The sequence below is a fragment of the Gossypium raimondii genome, chromosome 4 (assembly GCF_025698545.1).
Source record: "Gossypium raimondii isolate GPD5lz chromosome 4, ASM2569854v1, whole genome shotgun sequence".
In the NCBI taxonomy this organism is placed as follows: Eukaryota; Viridiplantae; Streptophyta; class Magnoliopsida; order Malvales; family Malvaceae; genus Gossypium; species Gossypium raimondii.
Window position 1 is genome coordinate 4,410,737 of NC_068568.1, and position 18,112 is coordinate 4,428,848.

Consider the following 18,112-nt stretch of genomic DNA (forward strand, 5'->3'; position numbering starts at 1 on the left):
AATTTAAGTTATTTTCTTACCGAGTCATTATCCATTCATATCCGTAATTTAAGCCTATTTACCGGAATTTATCGGTTTAGAAAATGACAACAATTTAACATAATTTTTTTTAATTTTATACTAAATTATTATATTACAATAATTGAAATTTTAATTTAAGGAATATATGATTATATTTTGTATTAGTATTATGAGGTAATATCCGATCTGATATATATGACTTTATTAATTTTTTTTTCTTGTTATGCATGCTCTGCGAGAGTATAATAGACTGACAGATTGCCTGATCAAAGTTATTTCTAGTGATCTTAGCAGATTATAGCCCTTTAAAAACTCACTTGATCATGTTCGATCTTTATTTGAAGAAGATGGTTATCGAGTAATGGTTAATACAGGCACCCATCAGCTTTATTATAATTAGTTTCTTGAACTTTCTTTTCTACCAAAAAAATTTGTATATTGTGCTCTACACGCATATGTTTATTATGGATTTTTTTTCCTATAATGTGATTTATTCCTTAATTACCAGGATTTAATTATTTATAAAAATATGATAGTAACAAATGAAAAAAATATGAGATTAAATTATTAAATTTGTTTAATAAATGCTTAAGGGTGTAAATAGTCCTCAAATTTTTCAAAAAAAATAATTAGATCATTGCTTTTTCTTTTTTGCACTCAATTGAGTACTTAAACTGTCAAAATACATCAAAAGACCCTCAAACTTTAAAAAAAATAGCTCTTACTCTCTTTTTTTTCACTCAATTGGGTACTTGAACGGTCAAAATGCATCAAAAAATGTTATTTGACTGCTAACTTTAGCAGTTGACTATTAAAGTTAACTGCCCTTAATATTTTGGGTTAAAACCACCTTGTGTCACAATCATGGCATGAAATGTGACAAAAAATTATAAAAAATAAAAATTAATAAAAGTTATAAAAATTATTATGTTTTAATAAAAACATTTAAAAATTAGAAAAAGAAATAGTAAAAAAATTATAAAAATTGTAAAAACTTACAAAAAATATAAAATACATCAAAAAGGCTCTTTACCATTGACCGTTAAAGTTAACATCCCCCGATTTTTTTCAGTTAAAGCCATCATGTGTCGCAACACAGTGTAACATTTGACGAAAAATGATAAAAAATAAAATTCAATAAAAGTTATAGAAAATTATAAAATGCTTCTTTTGGTACAATAATTTTTATATTTTTTATGAATTTTATATTTCTTTACATTTTTTTAATTTTTTTACGACTTTATAAAATTTTATAATTTTTCTACATTTCTATATTTTTATTAAAATTTAATATTTTTTTTACTTTTATTGATTTTATTTTTTATAATTTTTTGCCACATGTCACTTTGTGATTGTGACACGTGGTGGCTTTGATTGAAAAAAGTTATGGGCAATTAATTTTAACGGTCAACTGTTAAAGGACATTTTTTTATGCATATTGGCAGTTCAAGTACTCAATTAAGTGTAAAAAAAAAAGAATCTTAATTGTTTTTCTTGAAAAAGTTTGAGAGCTTTTTTTATGCATTTTGAAAGTTCAAGTACCAAATTAAGTGTAAAAAAAAATAGGAGCTTAATTGCTATTTTTGAAAATGCTTGAGGCCTTTTTGATGCATTTGAAAGTTCAAATACCCAAGTACAAAAAAAAATTAGAGACTTAATTATTTTTTTAATTTAAAGTCCTTTCACACCCTTAAGCCTTTAATAAATAAATAAAAGGAAAAGATATACAAAAAAGGAAGAGTGGAATAAGAATAAATATATATTAAATGTTTGATTTTAGAATAAGGAAATGTTTGTTTTTATGTAGACGTAAATTGATTGTGTATACTTATGTTTGAATAATTTTATTATAGATTCTAATTATATATGTTCTTTTTATATAATGCTTAAAATTATTCATAGTCTCTCCTCAACTCATAAATAGGAGGATAATACGTTTTAACACACTCAAGCCCACATCCTCCTGTTTGATAATAATATTCATGCCAATCAAGTTATGACTCAATCCACTATTGTATATTTTTATTAAATGTGAGACAATTTATTTTTATACTAACATAATGTAATCTTATCATAAATATATGGTGATTTTATTAATGAATTGAATTTTGAGTTTTTCTTATAAATGGTAATATATAAAAAAATTTAAGAGTATTAATAATTCATACATGGCATTGTATGGAAATGCTAAATGGCATAATTTTAAGTAACTCTTTGAAACTTAAATTTCGTTATTTTAACTTTAACTTTGTTTTAGTATAATGCATTATTCAAATATTTAGTTGGTGAAATTTAAGATTAATTATATTTTATAATTTTTTAAAAGAATTCCTTACATTTTAATCTTAATTTTCATAATTATTACAATTTATACATATTGAAGTAAATATTAATGTTTAAATAAATTTATAAATCATAATTATAATAATTTATAAAAGTGATTGCATCATTAACTATAGTTATACTTATAATAATTAATATATTAATTAATAAATTATTAGAGTAGATATGATAATTAAGTATAAGACCTATTGTTTCATTATTAAAAATAAATTTTAATTAAACTTAAATATTATTTGAGAAAAAAGATTAAACCAATTAAAATAATAAAAAATATGGTAAGTGATTTGGATGTAATGAACAAATGATAATGAGATTACATTCTATATTACGACATCTTGACATTATTCGGGGATGTGAGATTAGGAGATAGTCAAAATGTTTATAATCCAAACTGTTAGAGTACTGTTAAAGTAAAAGTTGTTATTCAGTCAGTTAGTAGCTAAGCAGTTTCTGAGTCAGTTAGCAGTTAAACGTTAGTTACAGTAGCAGTTAGTTTGTTTGAGCTCTCGTGGTCTCATGTTTGTATAAATACATGCAAGCCTGCATGTTCAGAAGAATAATCAAGAAAATATCCTTTCTCTATTCTCTATCTTAGTTTTATAATCTTACACAAACAAGATAATCTTATTTTTGAATGTAACATTACAGGTCATAATGTAATATTCGACCAACCGAATGCTGCATAAATAGATAAATTGTTATGTCTTTTAATTCTTTGAAAAAAAATGGTTGATTCTCAAGTGATAATATATCACAAATTTAGAGTGTTACGTCATCACATATTAACGAAACCCAAATTCAATAATTAAATTAAAAAATAAAAGTTGTCAAATTTTAAAATTAACGTGAACCGAGAAAAGTTTAAAGACCAATTTTTTTAATAACTAGATATAGCTTTATCCTTTTAAGTTATGTAGTTAGGATGATTAATAGTTGTATTTAAATTTTCAGTTGATGTATTTTATTCACAACTTTTTAAAAAATATTAGATAGAGTTTAAGTAAGTGACATAATTTGATGAAAATTATTTAATAGAGTTTAAATAAGTGACATAATTTATTATAATTTGAAGAAATTAAGGACTTTTTGGCTTTAATGAAAATTAATATTAAATTGTTAGAAAAAAGAGACACGTTAGAGATAGCATCGTAAGCCGTGAGCCACTTATACATTGATGATAGAGTCAAAATTTCAGCAGAACCAATCACATGCCCGTGGACTAGTGATGCCACTCTTCAAAACTAAAAAAAGCATCAACGGATAAAATTGATTTAATAAAAAAAATCAATGAATTTTAAATTGTTTTTAAATTTTAAAAAATAAAATAAAATAAAATACTATTAAATTTGTTGTGGTGAAATCATTGGAGAGCATGAGCATGTTACTGCTATACTCAATGGTTTTCCTCTAGATTATGAGTGTCATCACTATTATTACCGCAAGTCAGATACCCTATACAGTCCAAGGGGTAACCTCCATGCTTCTTGACACTGAAGCTCGGCAGCAAGTAGTAAGCAATGAGATTTCCAGTTCTGCAAACATGGTGTCCTTTGAATCATCAGATGCTTCTGGTTCGTTACCGGCTTATCGGCTGTTATCTACAACTCGAGGACATGGGCGAGGGCGTTCATCCAGCTCAAGAATTCAATGTCAGCTTTGTGGGAAAGCTGGACATCTTGTTGATCGATGCTATCATCGTTTTGACTCATCCTACAAAAGTAGTAACTACAAACCCTCTCCACAAGCAAATGCGTTCCTGGTTGGTTCCAATCCTCCTTCACATTGGTTTCCCTCTTCTCCGCACAACTCTCAGTGGTATTTCCCAGGTTGGTGTCCTTTTACTCCCTCACCTACCTGGTCTAACCCGTTTGTTGGTAGTGCTCTGCAACAGGTCAATATGCCACAACAGGTCAGTATGACTCCCTCAAGTGCAACACAACCTCAGGCATATGTTGCCACTCCTGAAACAGTGGCTGATAATGCATGGTATCCGGATTCTGGTGCCACGCATCATCTTACAAATTCAGCTACCTTGGTTGGTGATAGTGGGACATATAACGGACCAGGTAAGGTGTTTGTAGGCAATGGTTCAGCATTACCTGTTTTGTCCACTGGGCAGTCTTCGTTACTCACACGATCTCGACCGTTGTACATGCGATCGTTACTACTTGTGCCTGGCATCACTAAAAATCTCTTATCAGTGTCAAAGTTTGCTAAAGATAATCAGGTAATGTTTGAGTTTTTCCCTTCTCAGTGTCAAGCGCGTGATCTGAGGACCAGAGAAGTGCTCCTTCAAGGGTCAGTGCATCATGGTTTATATTGGCTTCAGCTTAACAAGTCCCCTGCCACTAGTCCATCATCCTCTACTGCTCAGTGTTTTACTACCAGCTACAGGCTTCCTATTAGTGTCTGGTACTCTAGACTAGGCCATCTACGTCGAGATACGCTTACAAAGGCATTACTCCTATGTAACATACAGTTTATAGACAGTAATAAAGTTGTTGATTGTATTACTTGTCATATGGGAAAAGCGAGTAAGATTCTATTTTTAAAGTCGAATACAGAGTATACTTCACCCTTACAGTTAGTGGTAGCTGACGTTTGGGGACTTGTACCTGTTGTATCTAATGGTTTTAGATACTATGTTGCCTTCACTGATGCGTATTCACGCTACTCACGGCTTTATTTTTTGAAAAATAAGTCTGATGTACTTACAGTGTTCCCACAGTTTCATCTTCAAGCTGAACGGATGCTTGGTACAAAACTCAAAGTTCTTCAAACAGGTGGGGGAGGAGAGTTTCAATATTTGAAGAGTTATTTGTGTCAGCATGGGATCCTACAGTGGCTCACCTGTCCATACACATCAGCTCAAAATGGGCTTGTAGAACAGAAACATCGACAGGTAGTTGAAACTGATCTGTCCATGCTAGCTCAAGCAAACATGCCCGTGGTGTTCTGGAATGAGGCGTTTTGCAGTGCAGTCTTCTTGATTAATAGGTTACCCTCCAAACCTTTAGATGGTATATCTTCATATGAAAATTTATTTAAAACCAAACCAGACTACTCATTTTTTCGAGTTTTTGGCTGTCTTTGCTTTCCTAACCTTAGACCTTTCAATAAAACAAAGCTGCAGTTTCGATCAGCCCCTTGTGTTTTTCTTGGCTACTCCCCGTTATACAAAGGCTACAAGTGTCGAGACCCTACTGGAAAAATCTATATTTCTCGCCAAGTCATGTTCAATGAGACTATTTTTCCCTATAAAACACATAGGTCAACAGTCAGTCCATTCCCTACTGTTTCTCAGAAAAATGCAAAACTTCTTGTCATACATCCTAATACTGTAGCTCACTCTCGCGTCACATCTAATGTCCTCTCCACTAATCCATCCCCACCACCTGTCTCCTTCACTCCAACGCCTACAACACCTCATTCCCAGTCTATATCTTTTCCTTTAGCTCAAACCTCACCCACTTCACAGATCATGTCACCTAGAAACTCATCACCTATGCAAATCCCCTCCATCCAACCTGTACCGATAAACACTCATTCCATGATCACTAGGAGTAAAGTTGGCATTTTCAAACCAAAAGCGTATCTGAGCATGACACATTCTTCAGCCAGTGATGTTCCCTCTAACATCCATACTGCAATGTCGTTTGAATGCTGGCGAGTGGCAATTCACAGTGAGTTGCAAGCCTTGGATCGAAATAATACATGGTCTTTATGTCCTCTTCCTGAGTATCGACAAGCAATCGGTTGCAAGTGGTTATTCAAAATTAAGAAGAAGGCTGATGGTTCCATTGACAGGTACAAAGCAAGACTAGTGGCAAAAGGGTATTCTCAGCATGCCGGCCTTGATTTTCATGCCACTTTTAGTCTGGTTGTTCGAGCCTCCACCATTCGCACCATTCTTGCGTTAGCTATTATGCAAGAGTGGGTTGTGCGTCAAGTTGATATCAACAATGCCTTCCTTAATGGCGAGCTCACTGAGAAAATCTATATGGCACAACCCCCTGGTTTTGAAGTCTCGAGTGCATCTGGTCAACCACTTGTGTGTAAATTAAATAAAGCTTTCTATGGCTTGAGACAAGCTCCTCGAGTGTGGTTTCAAACTCTCAAGCAGTACCTTGTCACTCAACTTGGTTTTCAAGCATCCAAAGCTGATTCGTCTTTGTTCATTCGAGTGACTGCAGGAAATTGTCTACTTCTTATGGTATATGTCAATGACATATTAATCACTGGGACCAGTAGCCAAGATATAGATGTTGTGGTTCACCAACTTCACACCAAATTTGCTCTTAAGGATATGGGAATCCTTAGTTTTTTCTTGGGAATTGATGTTCAACGAACATCCCAATGAATGTTGTTCAGTCAGAAGAAGTATGTTGCACAGTTGCTTCTCAAGACTGGCATGCTCGGTGCAGCACCTACACCGACACCCATGGTTAACACGCCCAAGCTAGTGGCCTCCGATGGAAGTCTTCCTTTTTCAGATGTACATCTGTATCGAAGTACTGTGGGAATGCTACAATATGTATGTATCACACGACCAGATTTGGCGTTCTTTGTAAACAAGCTGAGTCAGTATATGAGTTCTCCTAGTGTCACTCATTGGCGAGCTGTAAAACGTGTGTTAAGGTATCTAGTTGGCACTATAGATCATGGTCTGTATTTTACAGCAGGTTCATTAGAGTTGGTATGCTATTCTGATGTTGACTAGGCCTCATCCATTGATGACCGTCAGTCTACGTCAGGGTATGTGATATACTTAGGATCTAATCCGGTTACCTGGTGCTCAAAGAAACAGTCGATGGTATCCAGGTCATTTGCTGAAGTAGAATATCGTAGTCTCGCCAACTGCGTCTCTGAACTACTGTGGATCCAACAATTGTTGAATGAAGTCAATGCCTCTGTTAAAGTTACCAACTGTCTGGTGTGATAATTCTTCGACAGTTTCAATAGCTGAAAATCCTACACATCATGCTAGAATGAAGCATGTGGAAATAGATCATCATTTTGTTCGAGAAAAGGTTCTTGTTGGAATGTTGCAGGTCAACTTTGTTCCCTCGGATCAACAGGTTGCAGACGTTCTCACTAAACCAGTTACTCCTAAGTTGTTTGCATCATTTCGACGTGCACTACAAGTGGTGTCATTAAAAGAAATGAGTGATCAAAAATAAAAAATGCTGAGGGAATGTTGGAGTACTGTTAAAGTAAAAGTTGTTATTCAGTCAGTTAGTAGCTAAGCAGTTTCTGAGTCAGTTAGCAGTTAAACGTTAGTTACTGAGAGTGATTAGTTTGTTTGAGCTCTCGTGGTCTCATGTTTGTATAAATACATGCAAGCCTGCATGTTCAGAAGAATAATCAAGAAAATATCCTTTCTCTATTCTCTATCTTAGTTTTATAATCTTACACAAACAAGATAATCTTATTTTGAATGTAACATTACAGTCATAATGTAATATTCGACCAACCGAATCTTGCATAAATAGATAAATTGTTATGTCTTTTAATTCTTTGAAGAAAAAATGGTTGATTCTCAAGTGATAATATATCACAAATTTAGAGTGTTACGTCATCACATATTAACGAAACCCAAATTCAATAATTAAATTAAAAATAAAAGTTGTCAAATTTTAAGATTAACGTGAACCGAGAAAAGTTTAAAGACCATTTTTTTAATAACTAGATATAGCTTTATCCTTTTAAGTTATGTAGTTAGGATGATTAATAGTTGTATTTAAATTTTCAGTTGATGTATTTTATTCACAACTTTTTAAAAATATTAGATAGAGTTTAAGTAAGTGACATAATTTGATGAAAATTTTTAATAGAGTTTAAATAAGTGACATAATTTATTATAATTTGAAGAAATTAAGGACTTTTTGGCTTTAATGAAAATTAATATTAAATTGTTAGAAAAAAGAGACACGTTAGGGATAGCATCGTAAGCCGTGAGCCACTTATACGTTGATGATAGAGTCAAAATTTCAGCAGAACCAATCACATGCCCGTGGACTGGTGATGCCACTCTTCAAAACTAAAAAAAGCATCAACGGATAAAATTGATTTAATAAAAAAAAATCAATGAATTTTAAATTGTTTTTAAATTTTAAAAAATAAAATAAAATAAAATACTATTCAATCGGTTTGATTTTTTGTTCTAACCGATTCTTAATCTAAACCGTATAAGTTCATGAGTAAATTAATTATTTTTATTGCATCGAATTAGGGTCAATTTAACATTATTTCTCAGATAGCATTGTTAAATAAGATGTTTTTGAGTTATTAAAACTTGCTTTTTAAAACAAAAATGTTTTGAAAAAACACTTTTTTAGCCAAAAATAAAAGTACAAAAATATCCTTTGACTTTTCTTTCACGCATAGACGAATTCAGGAGGAGCTGGCATGGGCCCCGGTGCTCCTAAAATGAAAATTTGTTGTTTTAGCTCTTTAAACAATTTTAAAATTTTAAATTAATAAAGGTAAAATTAAAATTTATTTTGACGTCTAAATTTTTTTTTGTTCTCGTAAGTTAATTTTTAAAAAATATATATTTAAAAGAAAATGTAGATATTGCTTTCCCAATTATCTCTTAAAAAGATAATCCTAACAAACATTTTAAAGAAAAGGAATAAATAAAAGAAGGAAAGGAGTATTCATCTCTCATGTTGCCAGCTAATGCCTTGCTCCATCATTTAATAAATATTTTATGAAATTTATTTTTCAAAACCTGGACGTGGATTTGGATAAAACTTGTGCGTTTTTCTTTTCCCTTTTGTTGAGGGATATGGTCCAAGCGCATGCATATATTTTTACTCTCATTTTCCACGGGAAAGTGACGGCTTATATGACTCTTGAGATTATCAACTTTTCAATAATTATTTCGTTGAATTTCGTTGTTATTATGTAGAGAATCGACCGATTTTCCGGGTTTCTCAAGCCGAAACATACGTCAGATCACGGACCACACCCGATCCGAGGGTAAACAAATGGTGAGTTTGGATGGGCGGTGCGTTTACCTACGATTAGTGTAAAAACAGCGGTGGCGGTGAGATTAAATACTGTAGCGATACTGTAGCGTGAGAGAAAAAGTAAGCTAAACGCACCGCACCCAATCGCCCATCCAAACCCACCCAAAATAAACCCAAAAAACCCTCCACATACATGCAAACAACAACAAGAAACAATTTTGTCAAAATCTGACCCAATTTAAAATATTTCTTTTGTACAAAAATAAATTTAAAAAATACATACTACATTAAATATACAAAAATTATTAAAATAAATATTTCTCAATAAATTTAAAATACAAATACAAAAGTTGCATGTGATTTAGATCGAGCCGAGCCCAAGCAAAAAATTCTTTCTGAGACCAATTTGTTTAGAAAACGAGCTTTATTTTTTGTCTGAACCCATTTTTCGAATCGATATTTTCACCCAAACTCTCCTATTTTTTGAGTGAGTCTTCGGACCTGAGCAAATGACACGATTCATGGTTAATTCTACAAACTAATAAAATTTCTGATAGAAAACTAAAATGTAAATAATAATAAAAAAACCTTAAGAAATTTTATAGACTACTTCGTTATATATATTTGGTAAGATTGTAGTTCATAGGATTTAATTTTAATAAATTTTAGTATTTTCACTATTTTTAATTTCATATCTTAGTTCAAATTACTTGAACAATATATTTGACGCTGTATATTCTTTTTTTTGGGTCAAATTATAATTTTCCTCTTTGTACTATACCCAATTAGGGAATTTAATCCATATCGTTTTAAATTGATAAAATTGATTTATGATTATTAAGAAATTATCCACAAGGGTGAGTTAAATGTTTCAAATGATTCTATTTTGATAATAAATGGGATGATCTTTACAAAGATACAAAGTATAGTGATCTTGGATTCAAGAAACTTGACTGTCTTAATAATGCTTTCCTTATTAATATTATTAAGAACCCTGACCAATTATGGGTTCAAGTTCTTACAACCAAATACAAGTAGAAGGGTAACCTACCAACTGTACTATATGCGGGTAATGAATCACGGTTATGGAAGGGTATCTGTCGTGTTTCGAATAGGGTCTAGGATGGTGTTATATGGAACGTTGGAGATGGATAAATGTGAATTTTTGGAGAGATAATTGGGTTAAAGATTGGGGACCATTTACTGATGTTTGTACATAACCCGAAAGGATTCCTCTTGAGTGGGGAGTGAAATTAAATTGTATTCAAATCGAAGTTACCACTCTCAATACTTTTTGAGCATTTCTACCTATTGAGCTTCTGATAAAGGATATCATTACATCGAGTGGGGAGTGAAATTAGATTGTATTCAAATCGAAGTTACCACTCTCAATACTTCTGAGCATTTCTACCTATTGAGCTTCCGATAAAGGATATCATTACATCGAGTGAGGAGTGAAATTAGATTGTATTCAAATCGAAGTTACCACTCTCAATACTTTTGAGCATTTCTACCTATAAGCCTCCTTCAACCCATGACGTGAATGATTTTGTTAGATGGAAACATGAAAAGAAGTGCATTTTTTCTATTCGCACTGCTTATTCTACTTCTTGTGGAGTCAACATGGCTATGAAAGTGTAGATCATGTACCGCATTTATATACACCAGCTGTGGCAACATGGATCTTGGTGACCAAACTACAAAAAGAGAGATGAATTTTTCTCAATCAATTTGGAGAAATGGTTTGAGATTGATCTCTCTGATCCTAACCATTTTGCATGTGAACCTTTTGATTGGCAACCCTTTTGGTGTTATTTGCTTGCAGTATTGGATCAGGAGAAACAATTACGTCTTTAATACCAATTTTGTTGAAAGTGAAAGTGTCTTGGAGAAAAATTACCATATGAGGGAAAGTTACATTTACTCAAACCATAGATTGGCAGGTTCCTTGAGGCATACAAAAGTTAAAACTTACAGATTGGTGGCACAAGGTAAATATTGATAGTGCCGTTTGTAAAGTATTTGGGAATACTTCAGCAGGTGAATCCGCAAGAGGTCTCTAAGTACCCTAGAATCTTGGGCTGAAACAAGTGATTCTTAAGAAGGATAGTATTTTTTTTTTTGGTGAAAAAGAAATTACAACTCAAGTATCAAACATTAAGAAAACTCATCACATAATTATTATCAACCAACCGCAAACCCGGTTCCCTGTCTCTCTTAAGCTTGACTATCCTGTCTGCAATTCTATTCTCTTCTCTGGGAATATGTTGAAGATTCCAGTGACTTAGAAGCTTCAAAAGCAAAAGTATTCTCGTAACTAAAGCAGAATTAGAACCTTCACTAACTCCTAAGAAGGATAGTATTGAAGCTATTCTTTGTGACATAATGCTTAAAACTACCCATTACCCTTCTCCAACCCATAAATAGGAGGATAATGCGCTTCAACGCACTCGAACCCACGTCCTCCTGTATTGACAACAATGCTCATGCCAATCGAGTTAACACTCAATCAACATATTTTTATATAATCTTTAAATAAAGACTTAAAATACAAGTTTATCACCAATCTACCTATATTCATTATTGGATAATTTAAAAATAAAAATAAAAGTTTATCACCACTCTACCTATATTCTTATTGAATAAATTTTTTTTTTTAAAATACAAGTTTATCATTGTAGGTTGTGTGGTATGACAAAATCTAATTATATATAATATCCATGTAAAATTGACTCTAATATAAAAACATTTTGCTCAAAACCTGATCAGGACCTATACGAACAAGATGATAGCTCAGACTTGATTTAAAAGTCCGAACGAGTAATCCGAACCATAAAACAATCAATTAATAGCTCTAGGGTTTTTGAAATTTCAAACTTCTTCCAACAAAATTCTGAAAACTAATTCATAAACCCTAAGTTCTAACCAAATTTCATACAAATCCTACCTTGTAAATAACTAGAGTGTTTATAAGTTGTTCAAACCCAGAAATTGTTTACATACAATTTCATTGATAGCCAAGACAACGGAGCAATACTTTTACAAAAGCATCAAAAAACGATCATAACTCGTAAAATGCAAAGTTTTTCGATGGTTACATACAATGTTACCAGGACTCTTGTCTCATACCCGTTTCGGTGGCACATACTGCACATGCACTTCTTCGCATAAATTCTGTATGAAAGAAAACAACTATTAATACCAGAAACACAAAAGTAATATGACAAGGCATAACAAAGTATCAAGATAATAAAACTCTATTCTTGTAGGTTTAAAACTTCAATATAATGTATACAATACTGTGTTTGCATAATGAGTTGAAATACAACCCCAGCGGCTATGACGCTAAAAAGATGAAACACAAAAATTCGAGAAATGGAACTGAATATTATCATAGAAGACCTTGAGATAAGTTATTCGAAAAGTTCACACAATTAACATGCCCAAACCGTGTTCCATATCTACCATCCTTCATGTTTCCTTTATTGAAAAGTATATGTTGATTAATGAATTTCACCCGTACCTGCAAGTCTTCTGGAAGCGCCTCTGAAACAGCAAGAGTGTAACAACCGGGGACAAATCTTCCTGAGAAGGATTTAGAGAAGTGTCAAAGAACCCAAAATATCTAAGAATCAGATATAACACACTAATGTATACATATAATTCGAAAAGGATGTAAACATAAACTAAAAATAGCAATTGCATAATCTACTATTTTATGGTGAAAAAACTATCATTGAGAAGTCAAAAGTCTGGTGCTTTATAAAGTTCAAAAGCTATGTTGCAACGACTATTTATGTTTCTTGAAGTATACAGTCCAACTCCAACACCGTGTCTGAAAAAATTTCAGACATGGAAATGGAGATATGACCCAGATTCTCCAAATGTATGGAATAACTTGGAAAATTAAACATACCCGTCTTCAGCGCATTATTTAAAACTCACCCAAATTCATGGCAAAAATGCAATATCTCAGCAATCACCCGAGAGAATAGATCTTAAAATCCTAGGGTTCATCAAATAGTATATTGAAAATAATCATAAAGCAACAATGGATTTCTAAATCATGCAAGCCTCAATTCTCCATTCAAATAAGGCTACTGAACTTTTAAGACCTTATAATGAATAATTTCCACAAAGCAAAAACAAATAACGAAAAACATACAATCAGTGTTGAACATACCAATTCGCAGCCAACGAGCAGCCCAACTTCTAGACGGATCCATCACAGAGATTATCCTGAAAAAAAAATCAGTAATCAAATTTGAAAAGATGCTCAAAGAGATAAAAGGAAGGTAAATTTGAAAGATACCCATTGAAATTAGGAGTGGTACAATCGACAACGCGTTCATTATCCTCATCCATTTTAAAGAATGGGCAGTTCTCACATCCCGATTCCCTAAACTGTAAATTTTTTAAATACCCAGAAAAGGGAGTAATTAGAAGAGCTCGTCCAAAACTATGAAACTTACTAAAGCGAGAAAAAAATAAAACCCCAAGTAGAAACATAAGAAATTACCTGATCGTAGGTTTTGACGAGGCGGCAACGGAGGCAAGCCCGGAGCTCGTGTCCGAAACTCGTCGGAATCTGTGCGGGCGCGCTTCCCATTGCTCTTTATCCCACTTTCCAACGTAAGGATTTCCGGGTTTTGGTCTTTAACAATGAAAATTTGAAGAAAAATTGGAGGAAAGATTTTTTTGATGGGTTTCTGGGTTTTGTTCTCGTTTCAGGATTCAACGAGGCAAACAATGGAACAATGGGAAGGCCGAGAAATGGAGAAGAAGTTGCCAGAAGCTTGTAAGATGGGCCAGTCCAAATGCCTCTAGTATTACGGGTCGGAGTATTCGTTCGAGCCCACTTTGGACATTTTTTAGGTTAAAAATATAACTTACGTCCCTATATTTTCATTTTTGGAGAATTTAGTCCCTTATTTTTTAGATTTCAAGATTTAATTTTAACCGTTAAAACTGTTAAAATTATTTTATTAAATTTATATATAAATTTTTTATAAAAAAATTTAACACGGTTAATAGTTAGATCTGAATTTTAAATTTTCAAATTTGTAAATAATATATAATATATTTTGACTTCTTTTATAAGATAAAGAGAAAATTTCCCAAACAAATTCGAGATTGATACTAATAAAATAATTTATATCAGACTTTTATCACTTTATATGTGATTGAGTTTTTTTCAAATATTAAATTATTATTATTTTATAAATAATATTGCTATAGTTATTTGAATCGAACTGGACCGGTTAGGATATCAGTTCGAAGAAAGATTTAAACTGATTATACCATAAATCGGTATGAATTAATTGGGTCGAGTTAAAAAATTGACTAAACGGAGTTTAAATATTTTTTATTTTTATGAAAACTTTAATAATGTATTTGATCAAACAGTCTGGACGAATTAGATCAATGAACTGATGGCTTGATTGATTCAACCACCGGTACAATTCTGAAAACCTTAATAACGAGTAACCGAAATGAAAATATTTATTAACGATAGTACCCTTATTCTAAATTTCTTTGGGGGAATCAAAATGAAAACTTTAAGAAATTTAGGTTACTATATTAGTAGTTTACTTACCCTAAACAAATTTTCCCACCAAAAGAATAGTCAAAGTCAATGCAAGAGATGGTTGGAAGCGGAGACGGATTTATAGTTTTACAGTCATTTGTTAAAAGTGTGGGACTGATAAAGCGGAGATGGGCCAAGCTCAAAGTGCTGTAGCTGCGGCTGCCGCCATTAACGATCAAGCTCGAACCCAGCCTTCCTCTTCTTTCGCTTCCATGGATTCTATTATTGCAGGTTTCATGGTTTATATTTACGTCGTTAATATCAATTGCTTTTGATTCATTATTATGCTGTGACTAGACCAATCTGGCGTCTAATCTGTTAGCGAAAGAAAGAAAGAAAGAAAAGAACTCAGTTCCAAAAGATCTTAGCATACTTTAAATTCTGCTTATTTTACCTTTGCTGATTTAGAGAATGGAGGCTATTTATTTTTTCACTAGAGTAGTTTGTAATATCATTATCTTTTGCCTTTTTACAGAAGCTGCGGCATATGGCAGCGATGAGAATCTGGTTGTTCCACTTCTTAATTCCATAACTTGCTGCTCCCTTTTTTGTTTTTGGGTCACCTAACAAGTTGTGAAATATAATGGGTTTCTTTCAATTTTTGTGCTAGTCTCTTGATGCGCAGGCGCAGAAAGCATTAGATTGCCCTTGTGTAGCTGAGCTGCGGAATGGCGCTTGCGGGACTCAATTTACAGAGGCTTTCCTTTGTTTTCTCAAAAGCACTGCTGAAGAAAAGGTAATTAAAAAATGGGCTCATTTGTTGTGTTAAGCTTTATCGTTCTGATTAATCTAGACACTCTTATTAGGTATTATCTGCTTACAAAACAAAGAAATGAATTTGAGTATGAATCTATTGTGTATCATCTGCCAAGTTGAAGCTGTAAATACTGTAAAATATCTTGTTTAGAAAGCAAAGGTTTAGAGCTGGTTTTCCGTATTGTGATTTGTTGTTTCATTTAATTTATTGCATGGGACTTTGGTTCTATGTTGCTCAGAGTCGTGAGTGAGTGTAGGATATACCTGGATGTGTCCAACACGGGAATGTTCAATTTTTCTAAGGTTTGTTTTATGTATTTGGAGGGTCCTTAGAGGGTCATATCTCCATAACTATTTTTGGATATGCATCAGATATAGGTGGCGCATATGTCTACTTTGAAAAAAACGAAGAATCAGAGCAACACAACATTGGTTCATTTTTATGTAGTTCCTTGCTAATCTAAATGGCTGGTAGAGGGCTTCCCTAACTGCTTGGCCATTTGAAACACTAATTCCTATCTTTTTATTCACGTTGTTGCCATTCAGAACTCAAATTTCAACTTTTTATCATGAAATGATTTGGCTAAGGCTAGGCTCAGATAAATGCTTTCACTTTTAGGCAATCTAATATGTTTTGAGCTTCTTGAAGATGTCATAATTCATAAACTGGAAATTGTCAAACTAAAATTATATTAAAAACCTATCTTGGCTCCCAAAAAATTTATAATTCGATCATATTTGTTCCTGACCCCTCAACATTGTCTAGCCTCTATCTTTGTTGAACTTCTATATAAGCACTAATATACTTGAACTTTCCTCTTTAACAGGGTTCGGATTGCGTGCATCCCTTTGTAGCCTTGCAAACCTGCATCAAAGGTAACCCCGATGCATTTCCTAAAAACATCATTGAAGATAAAGAAGTCAAGAAAGAAGAACCAATCCAAGAATATAAAATCTATCCTCCTATATGGTTCAAGGAATCTCACAAACCAAAACGAAAACCAAAGCTGTAGGACAACAGTTCATTCTTATACATTTTCATTGCCTATGCTATTTTTGATTGATAATTGTAGCATTTTAGTTCTTGTTTATGAAAAGATTTGTGTCATCTGTGAATAGAGAGAGTTAAAGATGACCAAATTTGGTTGCTCACTTAGATCATTTGAAAAAGGATCTTTATTGAAATAAAAATCAAACTTTTATTGCACAAACACTATTTTGTGAATTGGAGAATGGCAAAATTAGGGAAATGATAGATTTTTGTGCTTTGGTTTGGAATGGTTAAACTATGGATTTGATTGTTGTGATGATGCTTGATAATTTTTTAAAGCCATCTGGGATTTAATCACTTTTATTATTTGCTTTTAATGATTGTAGACCTGTTAATGAATCGGATTATTCACCCAACCCGGCTTCTATCGGTTGAGTCTTGGATAAGAATTTTTTTTTCAAGCTGGCGTAACTCACCCTAAATTAAAATTAAGTGATAAAAGTATTTTTATTTAAATTTAATTATAAATATATAATATAAATATAAATTTATATTTTTAATATTCTATTAATATCCGAATAATAAAATGGACTTATGGAGTTGAGCTGAATCACGTTGAGCTTGATTTGAGCCTAGTTCAAGTTTGGACATAAGCTTTTGGATTCAATTATGATTTGATTTAACCTATGAACAAATCTAAATCACTATAGTGTCTTACTTCATTTCAGTAACATTAAAAAAAATTATGGTTTGCTATGATAAATGATGAACTTAAATTTGTATTTGTAAGGTAAAACACTTGTTGTATGGGACTTATTTGGATGATTGGGTACTCTATCCCTTTTGGGGTCTATAAGATCTATTGTAACTTCCTCTTTCAAAATTTCTTTTATCCAATGATCAAAATTAAACGGAAATATATAGCTCGGAGACATTGAACAAAAATTAGCTTATTTGCATCAAGCTTTTGAGGGGTTCATTCAAGGATTACTCGAACTATTACTCACCAAAGAATAAGAGCTTTGGTTTCGGCTCATCAAGATAGAGATAGGAAAAAAAGAAATTTTCGTCATTTGTGGATCACTTGAATAAATGCAGTAATTCGCGGAGTGGGGTTATCCTATAGTTATAGTAGATTAATACACAATCTGTACAAGAAACAATTACTTCTGAATCGTACAACACTTGCACAAATAGCTATCTCAAATAAGAATTATCTTTACATGATTTCCAACGAGGTTATAAAATAAAGAGATCAGAAAGAATCAAACGAAATGCTTTAAATAAAATGGTGAATATAAAAAAATTAAATAAACATATATTATAAGACATCTTTTGTAAATTGAATCAAAATTTTTGTATTAAAATAAATAATACAAGATTAAGTAACATCAACGATGTTGAATGAAAAAATTAGTAAAAAAGGGACATATTTGTCTT

The 18,112-nt window shown here is 32.4% G+C and overlaps 2 protein-coding genes across 5 annotated transcripts; one reads left to right on the forward strand and one right to left on the reverse strand.

Moving 5' to 3' along the window:
- Positions 1-11,257: 11,257 nt before the first annotated feature.
- On the reverse strand, positions 11,258-14,106 carry LOC105780744 (transcription elongation factor SPT4 homolog 2). 4 transcript variants are annotated; one of them, XR_008195043.1, is made up of 7 exons: positions 13,858-14,101; positions 13,651-13,742; positions 13,522-13,577; positions 12,862-12,923; positions 12,441-12,512; positions 11,745-11,804; positions 11,258-11,629 (listed from the first exon to the last, which is right to left on the reverse strand). XR_008195043.1 is itself a non-coding variant. In XM_052629224.1 (6 exons), exons 1-5 carry the CDS (start codon positions 13,945-13,947, stop codon positions 12,462-12,464), a joined length of 351 nt encoding a protein of 116 aa, XP_052485184.1. In that variant the 5' UTR covers positions 13,948-14,101; the 3' UTR covers positions 11,258-11,629; positions 12,441-12,461. The 4 variants fall into 4 exon arrangements, 3 of the variants coding, with proteins under 3 accessions (XP_052485184.1, XP_012460687.1, XP_012460686.1); XM_052629224.1 differs by lacking the exon at positions 11,745-11,804; XM_012605233.2 differs by lacking the exons at positions 11,258-11,629; positions 11,745-11,804 and having other exon boundaries at positions 12,287-12,512; positions 13,522-13,550; positions 13,858-14,106.
- Positions 14,107-14,991: 885 nt separating this feature from the next.
- LOC105780868 (mitochondrial intermembrane space import and assembly protein 40 homolog) lies at positions 14,992-16,892 on the forward strand. The gene is made up of 4 exons (XM_012605396.2): positions 14,992-15,156; positions 15,401-15,432; positions 15,536-15,661; positions 16,509-16,892. Exons 1-4 carry the CDS (start codon positions 15,054-15,056, stop codon positions 16,692-16,694), a joined length of 447 nt encoding a protein of 148 aa, XP_012460850.1. The 5' UTR covers positions 14,992-15,053; the 3' UTR covers positions 16,695-16,892.
- Positions 16,893-18,112: the final 1,220 nt, after the last annotated feature.